The 22,453-nt window shown below is 40.9% G+C and overlaps 1 protein-coding gene across 2 annotated transcripts in view; it reads right to left on the bottom strand.

Annotated features, from left to right (window-relative positions):
- The window catches only part of LOC122790444 (breast cancer anti-estrogen resistance protein 1-like), an 829,901-nt gene extending 809,687 nt beyond the window's left edge, over positions 1-20,214 (bottom strand). Inside the window, exon 1 of one of the 2 annotated variants that reach the window (XM_044057980.1) lies at positions 19,036-20,214. In XM_044057980.1, the coding sequence (XP_043913915.1) occupies positions 19,036-19,047 (12 nt within the window). In that variant the 5' untranslated portion in view covers positions 19,048-20,214. The remainder of the gene's footprint in view (positions 1-19,035) is intronic. The other variant, XM_044057978.1, reaches the window with a different exon arrangement.
- Positions 20,215-22,453: the final 2,239 nt, after the last annotated feature.

The raw sequence follows: 22,453 nt of genomic DNA, 5'->3' as shown, positions 1-22,453 counted from the left end.
ACGAACACTAAAATTAATTCAAATTCCAAAGGTATACACTCACATGATCCCATCTCATCAAAAACACTACCATGTTCTCTATCCAGAAGCCTGTCACACATTTTTAAATCTCTCTCCCCCGATGTAATAGTTCCAGAACAATGCAAACACTCCCTCAAAACTTCCATACCTAACTCTCCCATTAGGTCACTAGGATTATAGACCTAAATCAACTATTTCAAATAACCAAAGTTTCTGAAAAAAAATTAATACACAATTAACAAGTAGTATTCTACTCACTGGTGTGATATGGCTTGAAAAAAGGGCACAAAAACTGACTACCATTTATACAGTCACTAACAAAATCCTTTCAAAAATATAACAGAGAAAACCAAGAACAGTCAGTTCATCACCACAGCTTTTGACAAAGTAAACAGTGACATTCCGTTAAACAAATTACATTCATTCTCATTTGGTCTAAATAGCATTTCTTGGTTTAAAAAGCTATCTGAACAATTGCATTTTTCAAATCCTATCAAGCCAACTTCTAACTGATACAAGGACTTGCATGTCAGGAGTCCTCCAATGCTTTGTTTTAGGTCACATTCTTTTCTTCTTGTATACAAACGATCTCTGTACTAAACCTGTACCAGCTAATGTAACCCTAAAAGCAGGAGGCATTGTACTGCACAGAATAGAGTCCATCTCTAACACAATACAACGAAATCAAAAAAGATGTATCCATCCGCTGATAACAAGTCGAGTAAATTGACCCTTTAGATAATACCTTCGCAATGGCCACTATGTTACTTGGTTCTTAAAGACTATACAATAACAAGCCTTTGTCATTAACCTTCCCCATAAAAAAGATAAAACACAAACAGATATGACTAACCCTCACTCCTGCTCTCACCTTCAAATTACACACCAGTCTTGCTATAAAAAAAAAAAAACTTAAATGCTCAACATCGAGTCACATACTTCATAGTCAATCAGCTTGCACCAAAACCCAGGCTTGCCCTTGCCATTAACTTACATATACCAAGAGCTGACAATGCCCTACCCATTACAAAATTATATTCAGCCCAAAACACAAAGGCAATACAATCCTCTGCAAGCAATATCTGCAGATTTGTATACCCATGATACCTCATTACAGAAAGCCAAGTAGCTCCATGTTAACAAAACAAACAAATTAAATTCCCCTTACAACTTCTGGACCCAGACTGAAAACAAATTAAATATCAATTCTTCCCCTTACATTTTACAACTTCTGGGACCAGACTGATAACAGGCTCCTCATTCTACAGGCCACTCATCAATCTGAACAGTGGAAAAGTATCTTTCACTAAAACTGTGCCTGCCAAATGGAACCTTTCTTCATTAGAAATCAGACAGAAGTTCTATCTTTCAGACAAAATCAGAGAGAGATCACCAACTACAAGGAATTTATTATTCACCTAAACACCCTTTCAGTCATGACTACAAAAGCAATTGCTTCAAGAACACAGGCTAAATAAACCTTCTGTATATTAGGTGGTATAGTGACTGTCTAATGCACAAAATGTGCTTTATAATGCTTGGAAATGCAGTATGCAATGCTTCAGATGTTTTACTCAATATAGTAAAGAATATGATGGATGCATATGAACCAAGGTAAAAATAGTAATGCACATCTCATAATTAACACCCAGGTTAAAAAATAAATGTTAAAAGGAAGGGCTGAAAACTCAGGAAATCAGAATGTTTGATTCTTATACAGAGGAACCGATGCTTGGAATAGGGATTCTATGCACCTCTACTCTGGACGAAACCTGGAGAAGGACCCTATGAAAAACTGTAGAATAGAGTGGAGATGAAACCTGTGGATGTACTACAGTGTAAGATATGCTGCTGTAATGGTCACATTTAAACTTTCACTTTGACAAAAACCCTGTAGGCTGGAATATTGGACTTTGCAGTTTGGAAAATAGCTCAAAGTTCATCAGTGACTGAACTGAGCAGTGAATTACTTAACCAGCTATGTTATCTGCAGAGTTTGTTGCTAGAGGCTAAACTTTCATACTGTAAATAATGAATTTCTACATTCTGTCACCATAAATAAACTGCACTAAACCCAAGTCATCTGCCTCGCGTGTGCTTCCTTGCTCCAGTTTATTACTCTTAAGCTTGATTATTTACTCTGCTAACTACAATCAAGAGCAGCTTACACTCACTTTAACCATTTTTTTCCTTTTTTTCCTGTACACATCACAGTTTAACATTTTTTCTCAGTTTTATACTGCATGCCTTGCTAAATCTGATCTACCAATTTCCCTGTCTCTCGCTATGCCAGAAATATATACTAGACAGCAGACTGGCAGTTGATGCTCTTACTATGTAATTTCAATTGTTTTCTTCATTCACTGCACAGTATTTTTTTGTTACAGACCAAATGCTGTTACAGCATTTATAGAAATAATGTAAACATTCTATACATAATTCTTGAACTATGTGGAATTTGATTGTTCTAATGTATAAATGTCTCAGTGTACTTATCATTGTACGGTGTGGAATCTAAATGTTCTAATATACAAAACGTCTCTTACTATAATTGCACATCATCAACACCATCAAACCCCCCCCCCCCATTTTCTACATGGATCAGGGTATCGTGTTAACGGTTGCCATCATTCTCGATTCAGTGCCACACTCCTGCCTTCTTCAACACTCATGCCTGACTTGTCGCAGATCTTCTTTCACACAATCCGTCCACTTATTTGCTGGATGTCCTCGTTTCCTCTTACCTTCTTCCTGTCTGCCCCAAATCATCTTCGCCAGTTTGTGCTCTGCTTTCCTGCACATGTGCCTGAACCACAGTAATCTCTTCTCTTTGACCTTTTCTGCAATTGGAGATACTTTGCTTCTACTCGTGTTCTTATTTCTTCGTCTATGCTGCAGTGTGCATACTACCACCCACTTCAGGCACTTTATGTCCATCATCTCTAGCTTCCTCAACTGCTCTGCCTTTACTGCCCAGTTTTCTGTACCATAGAGTAGTACTGGTCACACCATAGGTTCATAGGTTGGTACTAGGCTATCAGCCCTAGGGCCTATACAAGCCTAGCCATAACAATTATTGCTTCCCACACTATTTACTTCCCTGGACCCCTGTCTAGCAGGGCAACTGATGTGATCCCCAGGGTGAATTTCCTTTCTCCCATCCAATCATCAAGGTTCCTTCTGAAGAGGACCAAAGAGGCACTCTGCTTGACATGTATGGGCAATCTATTCCAGAGTCTGGGGAGTCTCTGGGTCAGGAACCTATCCCTCCAGCACGTTTTGTTTATTGTGATGACAAGGTTTAGATCCCTGGAGCGTGTGGCTCTGAGGGATTGGGATTTCTTTAAGTGTAGCATGTTCAACAGCTCTGGGTTTGACATGGCCTTGTATGTTAAGCAAAGATCGCCTCTGAGTAGACGATATGCCACAGAGTATAGCTGGAGTTTTTTAACGCAGTCAGCGTAGGGCATCTGCTTTAGGCCTGTGATTCTTTTAGTGAGGTATTTCTGCGGCCTTTCTAGTTGTTGCAGATGTCTTGAGAGGTACATACCAAACGGGGCATTGTATTCTATAATGGGTCTAATGAGGGATGCGTACAGTGGGACAATGACCTCCTTTTTTTTGGATGAAAAGCCCTTAGTGATGAGGTGTGCCACATAGAAGGATTTCCTGACTGTTGTGGCGATGTGGTTATCGAAGGTGAGACCACCGTCCACCTGTGTCCCCAAGTCTCTTATCACACTTTCGGTGTTTAGTGTACTGCCACCTATATGGTAATTCACGGATACATGTTTTTTCCCAAAGGGGATAATTACACATTTCTTGGCATTGAGCTTGAGCCCATGTCTCTGGCACCAAGCATCTGTTTCTGTAAGGCCCTTTTGTAGAGTATCCACATCATTTGGGGATTCAATAATGGCTCCCAGTTTGCAGTCATCTGCAAACTTTGTTATCCAGAGTCCCTTAGTGTTGGCCTGTACTTCAGAGAAGTAGATGCCAAACAAGAGCGGTCCCAGGACTGAACCCTGAGGTACTCCACTTGTATGGAGCTGGATTTGGAGTCACCTACTTTTACAATGTGGGTTCTATCATTGGGTGACGTAGGGATTAATGCCCAGCTTAGTAAGTTTATCTATGATTCCAGAGTGGGGGGTGGTGTCAAAGGCCTTGGCAAGGTCTAGATAGGCTGTGTGAACCACCTTACCCTTGTCCATGGCTCTGGAGACTGATTCGAAGAAGTCAATCAGGTTCAGGAGACAAGATCGGCCCTTCACAAACCCAAACTGGGTGGGGTCCAGTGTTTGAAGGTTGCCAATGTCTTTGTTTATAAGTTCCATGATAATACGCTCCATGCCCTTGCAGATAAGGCTTGTCAGACTGATGGGACAGTAGTTTCCAGGATCCCCCCTTGTGGACTGGGATAACTGTAGCTCTGCGCCACTCAGTGGGCACAAAACCTGAGGTGAGGCTATGGTTAAACATGACACTTAGGTGAGGTGCCAGTTCATACTGTAGTTCATGTAGTACACAGCCCGGGATGTCATATGGTCCCATGGATGCTGTATTCTTAGCTTTGGAGAGTGCGTTTTTTACCTGTGTGGCCGTTATTACCGGAATTTGGCAATCTTCCAGTATTGAGATGGGCCATTTAGGGGGTGAGAGGGGGTGAAGTTGGCACTGAATCGATCTGCCAGGATATTGGCAATATTCTTGGGATCAGTATATTTAATGCCATTCTGTTTTAGCTCAGAGCAGATTTGAGCATTGCCATTTAGATTCTTGACAGTTATAGAATGCCTTGTGGTTATCTTTGGCAATTTTATTTTCGTAACTAGCTTTGGAGGATTTTATGAGGGATCTCAGTTTCTTACTGAGGCTGGTAAGGTAGTTTTTTGCATCCTGGGATTTTCCTCTTTTCTGCAACAGTTTCTTCCTTTTATTGTAAAGTTTGTTTATGGCAGGGGACCACCAGATTGGCTTCTTTTTTTTTTGGATGAGAGCATCTTGGTTCTATTTGGGATGGCACGATTTATGCATGAGTGGATGTGCTTGTACAGTGCCTTAGTGTAGGATTCAGCAGTTGAACTTTCAGCTCCCGTCTGCATGGGTGTCATGAAGTTTGTCACTTCTGACTTGAGTAGCATGAAGTTGGCTTTGGAGAAGTTTTTTATGGAGGTTTCCTTACTGGGGGGTGGGGGTGGGATGTGGATGTTAAGGGTGATTAGCTTTGCATACCTTAATTTTCAGTTTCATTGGCATTCGTCTGTCACACACTACACCTGATCTATGCCACTTGGCTGCAGCCCCTTTGATTCTTGCTTTGACATCTTCATTCAGACTTCCCTTCTCCTCAACCACCCCTCCCAGATACTTGAAGCTATTAACCTGTTCCACCACCTTCCCTATCTCATTTCTCAGTTTCTTCTGATTTCCCCAATTTTTCCTATTACCACTGCCATATCTGTACTTAGTTTCACCCCATGTACCTTCAGTTTTGCATTCCATTCCCATATCCTTTGGTGAAGGTATTGTTCAAAGTCTGTCTATAATGCCACATGATCTGCATTCAGCAGCATTGTTGATCTGTCCCCTCCACCCTGTTGGCTAATATAGTCCATCACTACTATGAACAGCAGTGGGCTCAGAGCTGAACCCTGATGTACACTCACTCCCACTGGGAACCCCTCTGTGAGACCACTAAACCTCACTATTACTGCACACTGTACTGTAAATGTCCTTGGCATCTAGGTCATGGTTGAAAAGGATCCCAGGAAGAGCACACCTACCCAGTCAACAAATGCAAATATCAACAAAAGGTAAAATCAAAGCAAAACCAACAACTCACACAAAGAACTTGTAGAAGAAAAACTTGGACCTCCTTAATAAAACTCTATTGAAGAATTTTTTCAATCAGCTCAAAAGGAAATCTGTATCCGACAACATCATCAAATGCTACAATAAAGCAGTAACCCACTGTCTTCCAAAAGTAGAATCCAATAGCAAATCATCACTTTTGATAAAAAAAGACCAAGAACTTTTTTGACCTCATATTTAAGTTTAGATTAACCTCAGTTATCCACTACTACAGTACATTAAATTCTCCCTCTAACTGGTTTATTCTAACCTCAAGCAAAGTGTCATTTGTACACAAAACTATATGCTTTGCAAAAGTTTCTTAGCTGTTTTTGACACTTCCTAAAGCATCCATCAGAATCATACCTCTACAGTCCCAAAAGTGATACTTTCAAAACCACAACACTGGACTCTACACTTTAATTTCTCTTTCTAGACTCACTAGAGTAGAGTAACATATCCAACAATAAAGGCAGGACCACCACAATCACTGTGTCCAACCACTGTAAGTCATGCAACACTAAAAATAATATGCCTGATACCTGCACCATTAAATACTTTACAGACAATAAAAATGAGGCAGCAGAATGTTCTGCTGTATGGCTAATTACTATTGTATCGATAGAGTTCTTTAACGTATTTTCTACAGTCAGGGAATTTTCTAGACCTTCTCTACTTAATGCAGCTGTATTAACTACACTAATAAACCTTGACCAGCAAGTTTGCTCTAACTTGTACACAGCCATTTGAAAAGATGGCAACCTTAAAAATTACTTTCTTTTTTAAACAGAACCAAGATTTTTGCAGGACACACCATACCCACAGACAGTTCAAAGAACTGGACATCAACTAAACAGGGGCGGACTTTCTGCAGAAACTGAGTTAACTGTACTGTTTCAAATCAAATTAAGGTGTTTCAAATGCAAAATAACTTTTATGAAACAATTAGAGGAAAGTAAGAACATATTTCTTATATTAAAATTTCAGGATAATTTACTATTTTTCACCTTTTTTTGCAGGTGACAACTGTCCAAATAGGGACTGTCCTGCAAAAAGAGGGCAGGTTGTAATACTACTTTTACAGCCCACTTGTCAGTCTCGGTGAAGCTGCATTCACTGTACTTATGGTCCAAGTCTCATCTGACAACAGCTATACTTAACCGAGATCATGTAAATATTTACAAATGGTGTTTACAACTATATTCTTTCTAAACAAAGCAAGATGTTGTTACGCTAACCATGTAAGTTTAAAAATTAGGTTTTACACTATATTTTTAGATCCAAAACACATTTACGCTGTCTACATAAAAGTTTTCAAACTGTATTTTAGACAGTATACTTTATAAACAAAACAATGACATTTGTTAAGCTCTCTCTTTTCACGAATGAAACATTATATGCTCTAAGTCACTTTTTTTCATGAAATGCTGTTCCATCTAACATACTTTATAAAAGATAGGCCTATCAATATGTTTGCTGTGTGTAACTTTACAGTAAAATAAATGTCAGGACCTTCGTTGGGGACTTTTCTCAGGGTAACCCAAAAAAAGGGTCACTGGCTCAAATGAATGCACCAGGTCAATAAATACAAAAGAAAGGAAAAATCAAATACAAAATGACATTTCTCCAACCTCAGAAACAAGAGACAGGATTGTTATCTTTAGCAAACTTAATCCTAATAGAATCTGAGTGATAAGAAAAGGAACAGAAGACCTGAATCAATTTTCAATGACCCAAAAAAAGACAACATAATTAAGGACACAACAGTATCAGTAACAGTAAGGGGGATAAAATGAACCTGCCTGCAAAACTGATAGGAGAGCTACTAAACAACCTCTGTCACAGTCAGAGCACAACCACAGTCCCATGCAGACGGCAAAAAGAAAAGCCTCATTTTTCATTGGAGGAAGATATCATTTCATAATATGGTGGGAGGGTCTTACAAAACACCAACAGAAGGCAGCTGTTAAGCAGGGGCTTTGACACAGGAAAGGAATACCCTGAATAGACAAGGAAGGCAGCCTCTGTACAAGCAAAAATAAGAACAAATAAATACATTATATGGCACATGCCCATTCACTTAACTTCCTTTAAGACTTTCAGCAAACCCCAATCTTTTTCAGTGGTACATAACCAGAGGAAGATATGCCTTCTCCACATCTTCCACTGCTTTCTTCCTTTTCCAGGTCTTACTACTCCTCAACCTTTTACTTTTCTGCTTTCAAAACCTTTCTTCTCCATTTCTTTTTATTCCAAAAAAAAAAAATTCCTTACCTGCAATTTCATTAAGAAATTAAGGCTCTGTCTGCCTCAGTGGCAAACAGGGATGGAATCCCAACTGTGACATGTGTGACCAGGGATCGACTAATCGACCCTGACACTGGAAAAGCAGTCAGGGAGATAGAGGAATAAATGGGCATGTCCCACTTTTCTCTCCAGGGAGGGGGGTAACAAACACTCAAGGACATACAAGAGCAGGGCTAATTTCACTTGTGGACACCAGGGAAATGGCCACTTGTACTTTCTGGAAGGGGCAAGGCTTGCATGCAGGGAATACTGCCTGTACAAGTACTCCATGATCTGCCCACTGAATTCTCCTCCAAGGCACTTTGCTGAGTGCATGCAGTGGATAGTGCCATAAAAAAATAGAACATTTTTAACAACCCTCGACAGTCATCTAAATGGATGGCCCCCTCCCAACCTACCCTTACTTCACTAATGGAGAACAAATGGGCTGATAGGCCGGGGGGGGGGGGCTGAATATTGATAGACAGTAGAGCCAGACAGAGCAAAAATCCTATACGCGGTATGGTTTCAGAAATACTCAAATGCCCACAAATGCTTAATGTCCTTTTATATGTTATGGCTTTCCTGAAATATATCCATACTCTGGACCACTGAATTCCAACATCCTGGAGTCCAGTCCCATTCTGTTTAAGAGGTTCAACCCTGGCATGATACTTTGTAGTAAGAAGTGCTTCTAATGAGCTCTAGTACATACTACTTAGCCACCCCAGTGGTCCAACTGCATAGACATTTGCAGAACTGGCCCTACAGGTCATCACCAGAATCAGGCATAATTTACAGTATGTTTTTGCACCATGCATGTGTGTCTTTACCCCTCACTTCCTCTCACAATGTTCTCCACCCACCTTGGATAAACTATACACAAACCTCTTACACTTAAATAGAATGAAGATCAAAATGAAAGAAATGAAAAGCAAAACACTTTACTAAATAAAAGGAATTCTAATGTGAGATACATTTACTAAACAATTCTTGTAAACGAATGTGAGATACATTTACTAAACAATTCTTGTAAACGAATCACTTAAAGTGTGAAATAACATTCTATACGTGTGTATTGTAACTGTACTGTATTTGATTTGACTTAGAAGTTTATTGCATTTGAGTGGATTGTATTTTTTCTTCATGTTGCTGCAACTGCATTGCACTTGGTTTAACTTATGAGTTTTTATTATTATTAAGTGGTTTGCACTGACAAAAAATACAATAAAGAAATTAAGTGACAAAAAAAAAAAGGGGGGGGTGGAGAAGCACACTTAATACCAGCAACAACAAATAAGGGACTCAAGGTAATCACATCAAAAGCTTCCTAGCAATGCAGGAAGAAAGGCTGGTAGAATACAAAGATTCGTAGGAGGGAAGCAACTCAAGCAAAAGACAAGAGGCTGTTTTCCATCTATAAATACTCACTGTAAGTTCCTGCCTAGGATAACGTTCGCAGTTGTTGAGACCATATGTTTGCAAGCACGAAGAGGGGACAGAGGTAAGCAAGTTCAGAGGAAGGCAATAAAATGGTACAGTGTCTGCAGCTTAAGGGTGGCCACGGTGGTGCAGCGGTTAGTATTGTCACCTCACAGCAAGAGGTTCCCTGGTTCGATCCTTGGCTGGGGTACCTTCTGTGCGGAGTCTGCATGTCCTCCCTGTGGTCGCGTGGGTTTGCTCAGGGTGCTCTGGTTTCCTCCCACATCCCAAAGACGTGCTGTAGGTGGACTGGTGTGTGTGTGTGTGTGTGTGTCTTCTGTGGAAGGTTGGGTGCCGGGCTGGCAACTTGACACCGTAAAACTCCACTGCCAATCATGAGCAGACAGGTGATCCACTGTGACGACCCCTAACCGGGAAAAGCCGAAAGAAGAAGTGTCTGCAGCTTAAATCATAGAGAGAGCAAGAGAATAAAACAGCTTAACATGCACAGTTTTTAAACAAAGTAGAAAAGAGGGAAACATGATTGAAACTTGTCATTATGAAATTCACCCAGTTCAAGTAGGTGCTATTTCAAAAGAAATGTATTAGAACAACAGAAGGAAAATTGGTGATTATTTCACACAGATTTTTAGTCTGATGAGTAAATATCATTTTAATAGAGGAAGTAGGATAAAAAACAATGCTGAAGTTCAAAGCTGCACTGGACAAACAGTGTAATACCTGTTAAGGCTTTCTTTATAAATAGAAGCCTTAAGTTGTTGGTCAAGCAGAGCAAGTAGCTTATCCAATAAATTCGGATACGGAGACAGGCTTGCCAAAGTAATCTGTTTCCCCAACGTCACAGTCTATGATTCCTGGTGTACTTGCTACTGTACAAAGCATTTTTGTAATATTACTTTCAACCTATGTCTTGTGATATTGCAACATCTAAATACAAAATGCATATACAATGACAGCCAACGGGACTTCGATAGTACCAGAAGAAATGTGTATGTATACTTCACTCCAAGAGTAATAATTACCTTCAAGGATTTACAGAATAATCTTTAAGCGCTAGAACAACATACTCCCCACCATCCAAGATCTCAAAGATCTACAGAAAAATCACCACAATGAAACACTGGTACCAATATAACATTCCACCATTGGATAGTACCAGAAAATTAAATCCAATATCTGATAACCTCAAATGGGGAAATGCTCCTAAAGCTTACAGGAAAAGTAATCACAATCTTTCCATAACAATGCAACTACAGGAATAGCACACATTTACACATCAAGGAAAGACCAACAGTAGTTAGAGCTATTTTTTCTTCATTTGTACCTACAAATCACAACAATTATCTCATGGAAAAGGACCCGAATGCAAAAACAGCTGTCAACAAAATCTGAATTAATGTTACCTTTGACTGTCATGTTTTCAAACAAAACTCTCAATTTAGGAGACTAACTTAGGATCAGAGAGGGTACATGCTATGTCCTGCATTATTCTGCACAAGAACTTTCATAGGTTCATACTAGGCTATCTGCCCTAGGGCATTTATAAGCCTAGCCAGAGTATGTTTAGCTTTCGCCACCCATTTTAAATTAATTTTGCTATGCCCTTTTTCGAGGTTAGTATACTGTGCCTCTGTCTAACAGTGACACAGAAGTGATACCCGGGGTAAACCTACGATCTCCCATCCACTCATCAAGATTCCTCTTGAAGAGAGTCAATGAGGGACTCTGCCTAACCTGGACTGGGATTTTATTCCAGAGTGAAGGGAGCCTCTGGGTTATGAATCTGTCCCTCCAGCATGTCCTATTTATTTCAGTGCTGAGGTTCAAGTCTCTCGAGCGTGTAGCTCGATGGGATTTGGATTTTTTTGAGGTGCAGCATGTCCCTTAATTCTGGGTTGGACATGGCCTTATACGTCAGGCACAGGTCACCTCTGAGCAGGTGGTATGCCACTGAGTAGAGCTGGAGTTTCTTTAACCGGGCAGCATATGGCATCTGTTTGAGCCCTTTGATTCTCTTGGTGAGGTACTTTTGGGGTCTTTCCAGTTGCTGCAGGTGTTTGGTAAGGTACATCCCAAAAGGGCCATTGTACTCGATTATGGGCCTGATGAGGGATGAGTAAAGAGGCACGATGACCTCCACTAATCTAGATGTGAATCCCTTCATGATTAGGTGGGCTATATAAAATGTTTTTCTAACCACTTTGGCCACGTGGTTGTCAAATGAGAGATTGCTATCAACTTGGGTCCCCAGGTCCCTAATTACTTCTTCTGTACTTAATGGATTACCACCTATGTGGTAATTTGTGGGCACTTTGTTTTTGCCAAAGGGGATGACTATACACTTTTTGGCGTTTAGCTTGAGGCCATGGCTCGGGCACCAGTTGTCTGTTTCTATGAGGCCCTTTTGGAGGATGCTTGTGTCGGCTGGAGAGTCGATTATGGCGCCCAGTTTGCAGTCATCTGCGAACTTGGTCAGCCTCAGTCCTTCCATTTTGGCCTGTACCTCCGAGAAATATATACCAAACAAGAGAGGTCCCAGAACTGAGCCTTGTGGGACGCCACTTGTAACTGGTTTGGAGTCTGACATGGCTCCAGCAATTCTAACCATGTGGGTTCTGTCCTTGAGCCAGTTTGCAACCCATCTAGTGACATAGGGGTTTATATTTAAGCTGGTGAGCTTATCTATAATGCCCAAGTGGGGTATTGTATCGAAGGCTTTTGCGAGGTCCAGATAGGCTGTGTGGACCACCTTCCCTTCGTCAATGGCCTTGGTGACTGTTTCAAAGTCAACCAGGTTTAAGAGATAGGATCCGCCCTTAAAGCCGAACTGGGTAGGATCCAGTGTCTGTAGGTCCCCAATATCTTTATTTATGAGGTCCATGATGACCCTTTCCATAGCTTTGCAGACCAAGCTAGTCAGGCTTATTGGGCGATAGTTTCCAGGGTCCGTTGAGGCACCACCTTTGTGGAGAGGGACCACTGTTGCTGTACGCCACTCTTTGGGTACATATCCTGTAGTAAGGCTGACACTGAACAGTAGTTTTATGTTTGGGTTTAGCTCTTCTTGGAGTTCATGTAGGATGCAGCCTAGGACACCGTCTGGTCCCATTGATGCTGTGTTTTTTGCTTTGGAGAGGGCGGCTCCCACCTGAGCATATGAGATGTCCGGGGGGCAGCACTCTACTGGGATAGATATTTGCCCTTTTGGTGGGGGGGGGGGTTTGCGCTGAACCTGTCAGCTAGGGATGTTGGCAATGTCTGTGGGTTCGGTGTATTTTTTGTCATTTTGGACCAATTCTGAGCATATCTGGGAATTCCCACCCAGGTTCCTAACATAACTAAAGAAAGCCTTGTGATTATCCTTAGTGTCCTGTGCAATTTTTCTCTCGAAGCTGGCCTTTGACGATTTTATGAGTGCCCTTAGTTTTTTGCTAATACTGATCAGAGATGCCTTCCCTTTTTGAGATTTTGCTCTATCATGTAGTAGCTTCTTCCTTCTACTGTATAGTTTGTTTATGGCTGGGGTCCACCAGACAGGTAGTCTGACTTTGGAGGATTGGGTCTTGGTTTTATTTGGGATTGCATGATCCATGCATTCCTGAAGGTGTTCATAGAATGCATTTATAAAGGATTCTGCGGTCTGGGCCGTATTTTCCACAGGCCCGGGGGCTTTGAAGGATTCCACCTCGGTTTTGAGGAGTGTGAAATTTGCTTTAGAGAAGATTTTCACTGTGGTTTTCTGGGAAGGGGGTGGGGTCGGGATGTGAATATCCAGTGAGATCAGTTTATGGTCTGATCTTACCAGTGAGGGATACACTTCTGGTCTGGAGCACAGAGTCCCCATGTTGGTGATGATCAGGTCCAGTATGTTTTCCCCTCTTGTGGGAGTGGTAACAAGTTGTTCCATAGCATTTGAGTTTATGAATTCTAGGAACCTTTGGGCAAGGGTGTTGGAGCTAGAGTAATGCTCCCAATCTATGTTTGGGTAGTTGAAGTCGCCCAATATAATGGTGTTGGAGAGACCTTCATATTTTCCAGTGTTCTCAGGAAGGCCGAGTGGGGTTCATGGGTTTGGGAGGGTGGTCTGTAGCAGGCTATAAACTGGAAGGCAGTTTTACCCACTGTTAGTTGCACATGGATAGTCTCTGATGCTTCGTGCTTTGCCACCAACCTGGAGGTGTGGGTATCTTTGATGAATATCGATACTCCCCCTCCTTTTGTGGTTCGGTCCAAGTTTTGGGGACGAAAAGCATGGTATGAGGTATAACCTGGTAGTGCTGGGGTGCTCTCGGGAGTCCTGAACCAGGTTTCTGTTACTGCACAGATATCGATGTTCTCCATGCTAAGGAGAGTTTCGAGTGCTTGCATCTTGAGGTTTAGACTTCTGGCGTTGAGTAGCATTACTCTTAGTTTCTTATCCCTTGTGATACCTATGGAGGTGGGTTTGTCTTTTGAGCCTTGCCTAAAAAAGGCACTATGGGGGTAGCAAGAGCCTTTGCCAATATCCGAAAGCCCAGGGGTGACAGGTGCAAGCTGTCCCTAGCAAAGCATCGTGGCTTGTCGTGCATATCATCCCAAGCTGACAGGCATTGGATCCCCTTTGAATGACACCAATACTTAAGCCAATTGTTGAAACTGATCATCTTGTCTTCATATTGTGGCATCATTCTTGGTGAGGGTAAGATGCTACTCAAGGTCAGGGTCATACCAGCCTGGGCTGCATGCTCAGAGAGCTCCTCTATGTCTCTTTTCATGTAGTCCAGGGAGGTACGTCTCAGGTCATTCACACCAGCATGGACAATGACTGAGTCATATTTGTACTTGCCTTGGAGTGACCTGAGTGCTTGTGTTATGTGGGGGATCCTAGCGCCAGACAGGCTGCTCACCGTGACCTTCTCCTTGTTCAGCCTGGTGAGCGGGACGTCAGTGTGCCTGACGATAGAGTCACCTATTACAAGTGTATCAGGTGTGCTGTTTAGCCTTAAGGGCTGTGACTGTTCGGCACACTGGCTTTGTGAGATATGTGTTGCACGTGTTTTGTTTTGAGGTAGCGGTTGCTTGGGTGTCTGCTTTGGAGGTCTCTGCTGCTTAGGCAGATCTTTATTTAGAGCCTACAAGTATGTTTTTGTGTGATTATGTGTTTGGTTTGCTGTCGTGGTAGGTCTATGTGAGACTGGAATTGTAGTGAGTGTGGTTTCCTTCTCCTCCTGACTGGTTATGCCAGTACTGAGTTGAGAGAGCTTAGCCTCCAGTTTGGCTATATGGTTGCATTTCTCACGTGTTGGAATTTGTTGGGAGGAGGAGAGGGTTGTCTGTGTACATGAGGCAGTTGTAACATTGCCTCAAGATTCCCATATTCACCAGCTGGACCGGAGAGGAGATTGACAACTGACCTTTGGACATGCTAGAATAATATTGGGAATTCCTTTATAATTGAAAACAAGGGCCAATGGGGAGTGAGGGTGTAGTGCTTTTAATTTTTAGTGCTGACTTATAATTGCTTTAGTGAGCAAGTGCCAGGTAACAAGTGCAATGTGTTACAGGTAACTTAAATGCAAAAACGACAAACAGTAACTTTCTTTCAAGTGAAGCAAGGAAATAAGTACAGTAAGCAATGCAGATATCACTAGGGATCCACAAAAGCGCTGAGAAGCTGCGTTTTAGGTGGAATTAGCGTTCCAGGGAAATAACAAGCATACAAACAAAGCTAGATTCAGCAGGCCTGGATCTAGTCTATGCTACAGCAAACAAGGTGTACCAATTTCAGTAAGATACAGTTCAAATATTCAGGCACTATAAACCTTTAACCAGAAATTCCCAGCTCAGAAGGGCAGAGTCCAGCCTCTCCTCCCACAAGAGTGCAGACCACGAACCTTCTTAATGTAAAATAACTGGCCTGAAGCCCAAGTGCTTAAACCAGAACTAATACACTTTAAGAATAACAGACACTGAGCTCTCAATCAGCAGTTCCCAACTTAGAAGAATGAAAGCTACTTGTCCTGCCACCACAGTGCATGCCACAAACCTTCTTAATGTAGAACAACTGGTCTGAAGCCCAAGTGCTTAATCCAAAAGACTTAGAATGATAGCTACACTTTAACCAAGTTACTACCAAGCAGTAATAAATACAACTGAATACTTTAAATAATGCCTGGATTAGTGCTCAAGTTATACAAACAAAGCTAGACTCAGCAGGCCTGGATCTAGTCTATGCTACAGCAAACAAGGTGTACCAATTTCAGTAAGAAGCAATTCAGATATGCATGCATTATAAGCCTTCAACCAGAAATTCCCAGCTCAGAAGGGCAGAGTCCAGCCTCTCCTCCCACAAGAGTGCAGACCACAAACCCTCTTAATGTAAAATAACTGGCCTGAAAGCCCAAGTGCTTAAACCAGAATTAATATACTTTTAGAATAACAGACACTGAGCCTTCAATCAGCAGTTCCCAACTTAGAAGGATGTAAGCTACCTGTTCTGCCACTACAGTGCAGACCACAAACCCTCTCAATGCAAAACAACTGGTCTGAAGCCCAAGTGTTTAAACTAAAAGGCTTAGAATGAGTTACACCAAGCAGTAATAAATATAATTGAGAACTTTTAAGATGACGCAAAAGCAAAACAAAGTAGGAAGAAACACAAGTACAGTAAAAGCAGATGAATTTTTTTTTTTTTTTTTTTTTGTAGTAAAGTAGCAAAAGCAGTAGTAAATACAATTTTCATGCAGTGCAAGCTGGCACACTTGAATATGTAGCAATATTAGTCCACACACAGTTTGAAAAAATGTAATTAAATTAAAAAGGACTAAAAGCAAGTGCAGAAAGGGTTTATTAGGTAGAATGCGGTAAAGAGATGTCCTGGGGGAGTGTCTTGGATCAAATCTACAGTGGGGCGGGCACTGCAAAAGCCACCAAATTTAATCTACAACCAAGAATAGGGGGGGGGGGGACAGTTTCAACACAGATGTAAGGAATGTGCAAATTATAAAAAAATATATATACTGTTTTCTATATATTTGCAGAGCAGTAAGACACAGATATCAAGCAGACAATTTAGCTCTATAATACAGAATAACACAGAAAATATACTCAGCTCTTGGCTCCTTTACTAGTCAGCACTCAGTTACATCATGTAGATGATCCCATAAAAAGGATAAAACAGACACATATAACTGCTGCACTAATTTCTACAGAGTGCACTGAAAAAAATGTGGTACTACACAATTTTGCTTTCATTTGTATTGGTCCAATTATTTCTGGGAATCAATGCATATTTCTCATGATGCTCTACGCTGTGGGTTTAAGGATGCAGTTTTAACATAGATTAGTGCTTGCAACTGTACAGCACAACTACAGTTGGGTAACATACACAGATATACCACTCCTTTCAAGGGAAGCTATTAAACTTATCAGCTGCTGTTGCTGCTATGCGCCGATTCAAAACTGGCAGGTAAAAGACCTACTGCCTTAGGGTGGGAATTCTGTTCCTTTAAACAAGAGTGGAGGTCAGAAGACAGGAGAGGAATTCAATACCAACAAAGAAATGTCACAAAAAAAAAAACATACCAAACAGCAACTCTATTCTTGATCAAGGAGTCAGAGGCCTAAGTCCCTGCTACAGTGGCATATCTCAGTCACACATGGAGACTGCTCATAGACAGGAAAAAATAGACAGCAAGAGAGAGAGAGATTGAAAAAAAATGGGAGCCTATGTAAAACAGGATGCAAATCCTTAACTATGTGAAAATGTAAATGCCACTGGAGTGGAAGGGTTACCTATGAAGGGATAATGATGTTTCATTAAAATGGCAAAGAAAAGCCACTGTTTTTGACAGTTCTATGTGGCTGAGTCTTAGAACAATGCAAAACTGTTTAAATATTTGTCAAAGGGTTGCCATGGAAGTGGGTACATGCCTGTATTCGTCACTCTATGCTGTATGCTATTCGACTGACACTTACAACACTGTGCATGTTCTAAAATAAGGTGGAACCATGGGTGCCCAGTCACTACCTCCCTAGTTGGTTGGAGGAAAGATCAGAAGTCCAGGTGAGAGATTAAGTAAAAAATGTTACAATCTGGAAATAACAAAACATTACACTGGTAGGGGAGCAATAAGACTAACTAAAATGATAAAAAAGGTCAGCCTTTGACGAATATGGCAATGTGTTAAAAAAAGGGGGGGGTAAAAATAAAGGACCACTTGAGTTGACCAGATGAGGAGACTTTGTGGATGGAAAGTCCATGTGTGACATACGTATAGCCAAATGCCCAGCTTTCATGCTTGCAGGGTGGTGTTTAGACCCTGTATGTAGAGTAATACATGCACATTCAGGTACAGTACATTAAAATGGTGTATCGTGAGATGTGTCTCAGAACTTTCTATGTGCGATATACATCCTTTTACGTTTTATGTATTTTTTTAACAAACTGCACACTGTATTGTTATCTTAGAGACGGTATAGTTTTTACTGACATTACTAAGAAAACTCTCAGATTCTGACTAAGCTACTTATCCTGTATAATCTCCTACAGTGGATGCCTGTATGCTACAGTGTATAAGAAGGTCCATACACTAACACTCAGTTAAGTTGTTGCTGACCTCTACATGTTTAATCACATAGTGATCAAAGAAAAAAAAGTGAACTATAAGACGGTTTTATACATCTTTTACAACAGAAACTGACTTCTTGTATTTCTGTATAAGGACATTTAAAAAGAGATTTAACCAGGTACCTCTTCCATAAAATGTGACTGGTATTTATGTAAAGTTTTCTATAAACAGTTAAGGGTCTTCCAAATAGTGTCTGTCTTGAATTAGTACTTCTTAACAGTATGGATTCTCAGTACGTATTTTATGTCCCTCACCAGAACCTCCTGTAGTGAGTCAACAGGCCCTGTGTAAACGTGTGACAGTTCCACAGAAAAAGAGAAGGTTTATAACGATACCATAAAAGTATTTTTCAGTACCCTCAGAAAATAAGTATTGAAGTAGTACAGACACTAAAACTATAACAAATGTGAATTTTAAAAGTGTCAGAACTACACCACCCAAAATGACCCAAAAATAATTACCGAACTATGTAGATCGGTAAGGGGTGACTTATGCCTTTAAGACAAGTAGCGATGTGGCCCATATGACATCACAGGGTGGTCCTACACCACCCCCACCTCAGTAAGCAATCCTTTCTTAGTCTTTCTTTTCACCAATTAAAAAAGAAAAGTTGCAGATGCAAACCATGCAAAAGTAATGTAGACCTTAGTTATACAGTTACTTGTTTAAGATTTACGAAAATTGCAGAAAGCCAATACCCCTCAGCATACAGCTCTGTGATAGTTGGTCCTGACGGCTCCACGGGTTCAAATTAACATGAAAAAGTCGGTAATTGTAGGTGTACACCATTTTGTCTTGTTTATAACAATAAGTTGTCCCTTACCGACATGGCCATGGTGTAGAACGTTTCCAGTTTCCTTCTCCTGTATGCGATTAGCTAGTTTCCAGATGGGATCTGCTGCTTCCACAGCATATTAGCCCACGGGCTTGGAACAATAGGATCTCTGACAATGGGAAGAGGGTCGCTCTGCCGGGATAGGGGGAGCTTTGTTCTAAACTGTACTTGAACCCAAAAAAATCTCAGCGCTGAAAAAAAGCTACTCCCGACTGGACTCCAGAGGTTCTGAGAAATCAGGAGGCAACGCACAGGACCAGCCTGTTGCCTTCTTAAAACATTTCTTATATTAAAATGTTTAGCTCCTCGCCGTCTATTGCCGTCTTTCAAAGATTCAAAATAAATAAAGTGCGTCCTGGAACAATCCCCACTGTCTCTGAAGTTGTCAACGCTGCAGCTTCTGACCGATAAGTATGGTTTGAGTTTTTTTTCACAAAATGAATGTTTTGTTCCGCCCTCAATCCAAAAACCGCATGCTACTGCAGGAATAAATAGGGGTTGACTAGCACTTCACAAATCAGCTGGGCTCAAAGAAATCACAGAAGAAAAGGCTGATCCGAGTAAAGTTCAGGAGGCACTTCTGTGGGAGCTGACAGGAGAAACCGTGCAGCTCGCAGCTGCCAAAGCTCCTGCTGCCAGTCACAGCTACTTTAGGCAGGCTGTTTTAATTTATACGTGGGTTCCTAAGTTCCAGCGAGGAGAAGCAACTTTTAAAAAGAGCAGGATCTAATGTAAACCTGCTACAGCCAGCCAGCATGGCAACAACAACAAAAAAAAACAGTCCTCAGCTTGTTTGGCAAACTCCTCTCACACTCAAGACTCTCATTTGCGTTTCCCCCCGTGGCAGAGATCCAGGAGAGGAATACCAGGGCTCTCGATATTCTTCTTATCCCAGTTAACTTCCTGCTTGGGTTATGTCATATACCCAGAAATTACTGATGGAAATGAAATGGGGACATACCTTCGTGTAAAATATTGCATCACCCTCCTGCTTTACTTGCGGTCCAAAGTCTGGAAGGAGAGGCCGAGTTTGGTGCCCAATAGTGGGAGGGAGATAATGGGAGGGAGTGATTCCCCCCCAAGTCTCTCAGTCTGCTGTAATTGGTGTGTTAGACAAGCTAACTACTCCCTTGTCCTTTTCTCTTAATGGTGGTGTTAAATTACAAGAAAAAAGTTGCCATTTGGAGCACAGAAGGGGCCAGTTTTTGCACAGCCTCTCTCCTTGCATCCCGAACAATTTGAAACTTCTCTGCGGTCCTAGAGTCCGCCAGGTAATAATGTCATTAGGAAACAGTTTAAAAAATATGTATGGATTGCTAAGGTGGAATGGAAATAGGAATTATTTGGTGTGTACCTTATAAAGCTGCTGCAGCAAAGGCTGCTAGTATACACAATGACCATTTTGATTTCACACTGTCACTTCTAAAAAAATAAAACTTACGAAGACAGGGTCAAAGTCAAAATTTTCTCTCTCGGAACGAGATACAGTAATAATGTCACATTTAAATCATTTAATGATCTCTTTTCCGTGGAAATCTCTACGGAGTTTCTTGTGATTTAAGTTGATCCAAATTCTGTCATACTCTTTCAAGAGAAATCCAGAGTAGAACTAGTACTGGCTGCGGGAAATTGGTTGTGGCACAGAGGAACTTCTGTTGTTCTTTAATCAAGTGATCTTTTCACATTTTGCTAAACCGCTACCAGATGACTTTTCAGCTTTACATCTCATCCAGACCATGATGGTACCTCAGGGGTGCAACACCCATAGAGTATTTGAACAGTAATTATTAGCGAAAAATACAATGTCTGAACATGTGGTCAGAATGCAAGTCTTTGGGCGTGGAACATTCTACATGAGGGACATTTAAGTTTAGTAAGAATTCCATTCTAATTTTTTATTTAATTTGAAACAGGACTCACACAGTGTAACCTTTCACAAAATTCTTTAGAGTAGCATTATCCTTATGTTGAACTGCAATGCTAGTATTAGAATATAAATATTAAGGCCGAGTCCATCTCTCTATCCACAAACCCTTTCTCCCATTTTTGCATATGGGATCAGGGACTCCCTCTTAACTGTCCAGATTTTTGGCTTGTATTTTTGGTCTGTTCCTCATAAAATTTGTGGTTTTCTGGAAAATCATTGGGATGATCTAAGAATTGAAGCCAATAAATAATTACATGCATTAGAGTTTCAGACTTCAAATCCTCCAGAAAATATTAAAACAAATCCTGTTACTCTAGCCATTTTCTAAGTTTATAAGAGCAATATTTAAAATATGTCCCTATTTTTGGACCTTTGTCCACCAATTTTGTCTGGCTTTGTCCAGATTTCTTGCACTAAGAGGTTGAGAGTTATGGTCAGGGTGTCATATCAGCAGTGACAATCATCTGGAAGCAAGGTGCTGGCAGTAAATTATCCAAATGAACAAGTCTTAACTTTCCTGATCCCTTCGACTAGTACTGTAAATAGATATACTGGCTAGTATAATCTGGGTACAGCTCCAGGGGCATCAGATACAAATCTTATAGCCCTGTCTCAGACCACAGACTGGTAATATTAGAAACTGTGGGGTTAGGAACCAGTAGACACCCATCTCCATGGAATTTGGATTCATTATTCCCTGTGAATCAGGAAAAGCTGGATGCATTCACCAGCATGTCTCAGCATTATCTGAGGCAGGAAGGAAAGAAGAAAGTCCATATGGTGACCAGTTGGGAGACTTTTAGAATGTAAGTTAGACACTCTGACACACAGCCCAAGCTATCAGGAGAAGCAAGGCTGGGGATTAGAATAGCCACGAGTGAGATTTGTGAGTGCAGATAGTGATAATGAATAAGAAATGTAAAACAGGACTTTGTAAAAACCTTGTGCTACTATGTAAATTCAAACAAACTAAGGGGAGAAAAGCTAAACAATATCATTTTCTGTAATATGTACTGCAGATGGGGAAAGGGTGCTGCAAAGGGAATATCATCACCCAAATTATTAGCAAAGCATCCACAAGAAAAGATGGCAGTCTTTGCAATCCTATTTATAAAAAATCAGACAGGAAATCTACATTTTTAGCAGAAAATATTAAAACATTACTGTAAATACTATCATAATCTATATGGATGCAATAATCCCCCAGACGTCTATGAAATTAAGACTTCTTCAGGGATTTGGACCTTAAAGTCATAGAAGGAACCAGATCCTGCTAGGCTAGAACCAGTACCAATACTCCTGAAGCTCTTTCAGGGAGCAAATACTGTGGGAAAACTCTTACACTGTGTTCATCCTATACTGGGTTCAATTTGCCACAATAGTATTCTTACTGAAGAAAAGTAAAGACTTGTCCAACCCAGTAAATTACTTGTCTATACCCCTATTATTTCCAGAAACAAAGATGTTTACAGAAATACT

Source organism: Protopterus annectens, chromosome 16.part0, assembly GCF_019279795.1.
Source record: "Protopterus annectens isolate FY-2018-M chromosome 16.part0, PAN1.0, whole genome shotgun sequence".
Taxonomy (NCBI): domain Eukaryota; kingdom Metazoa; phylum Chordata; order Ceratodontiformes; family Protopteridae; genus Protopterus; species Protopterus annectens.
Note: the sequence above shows the minus strand (reverse complement) of the source record. Positions and strands in the feature narration are given on the sequence as shown.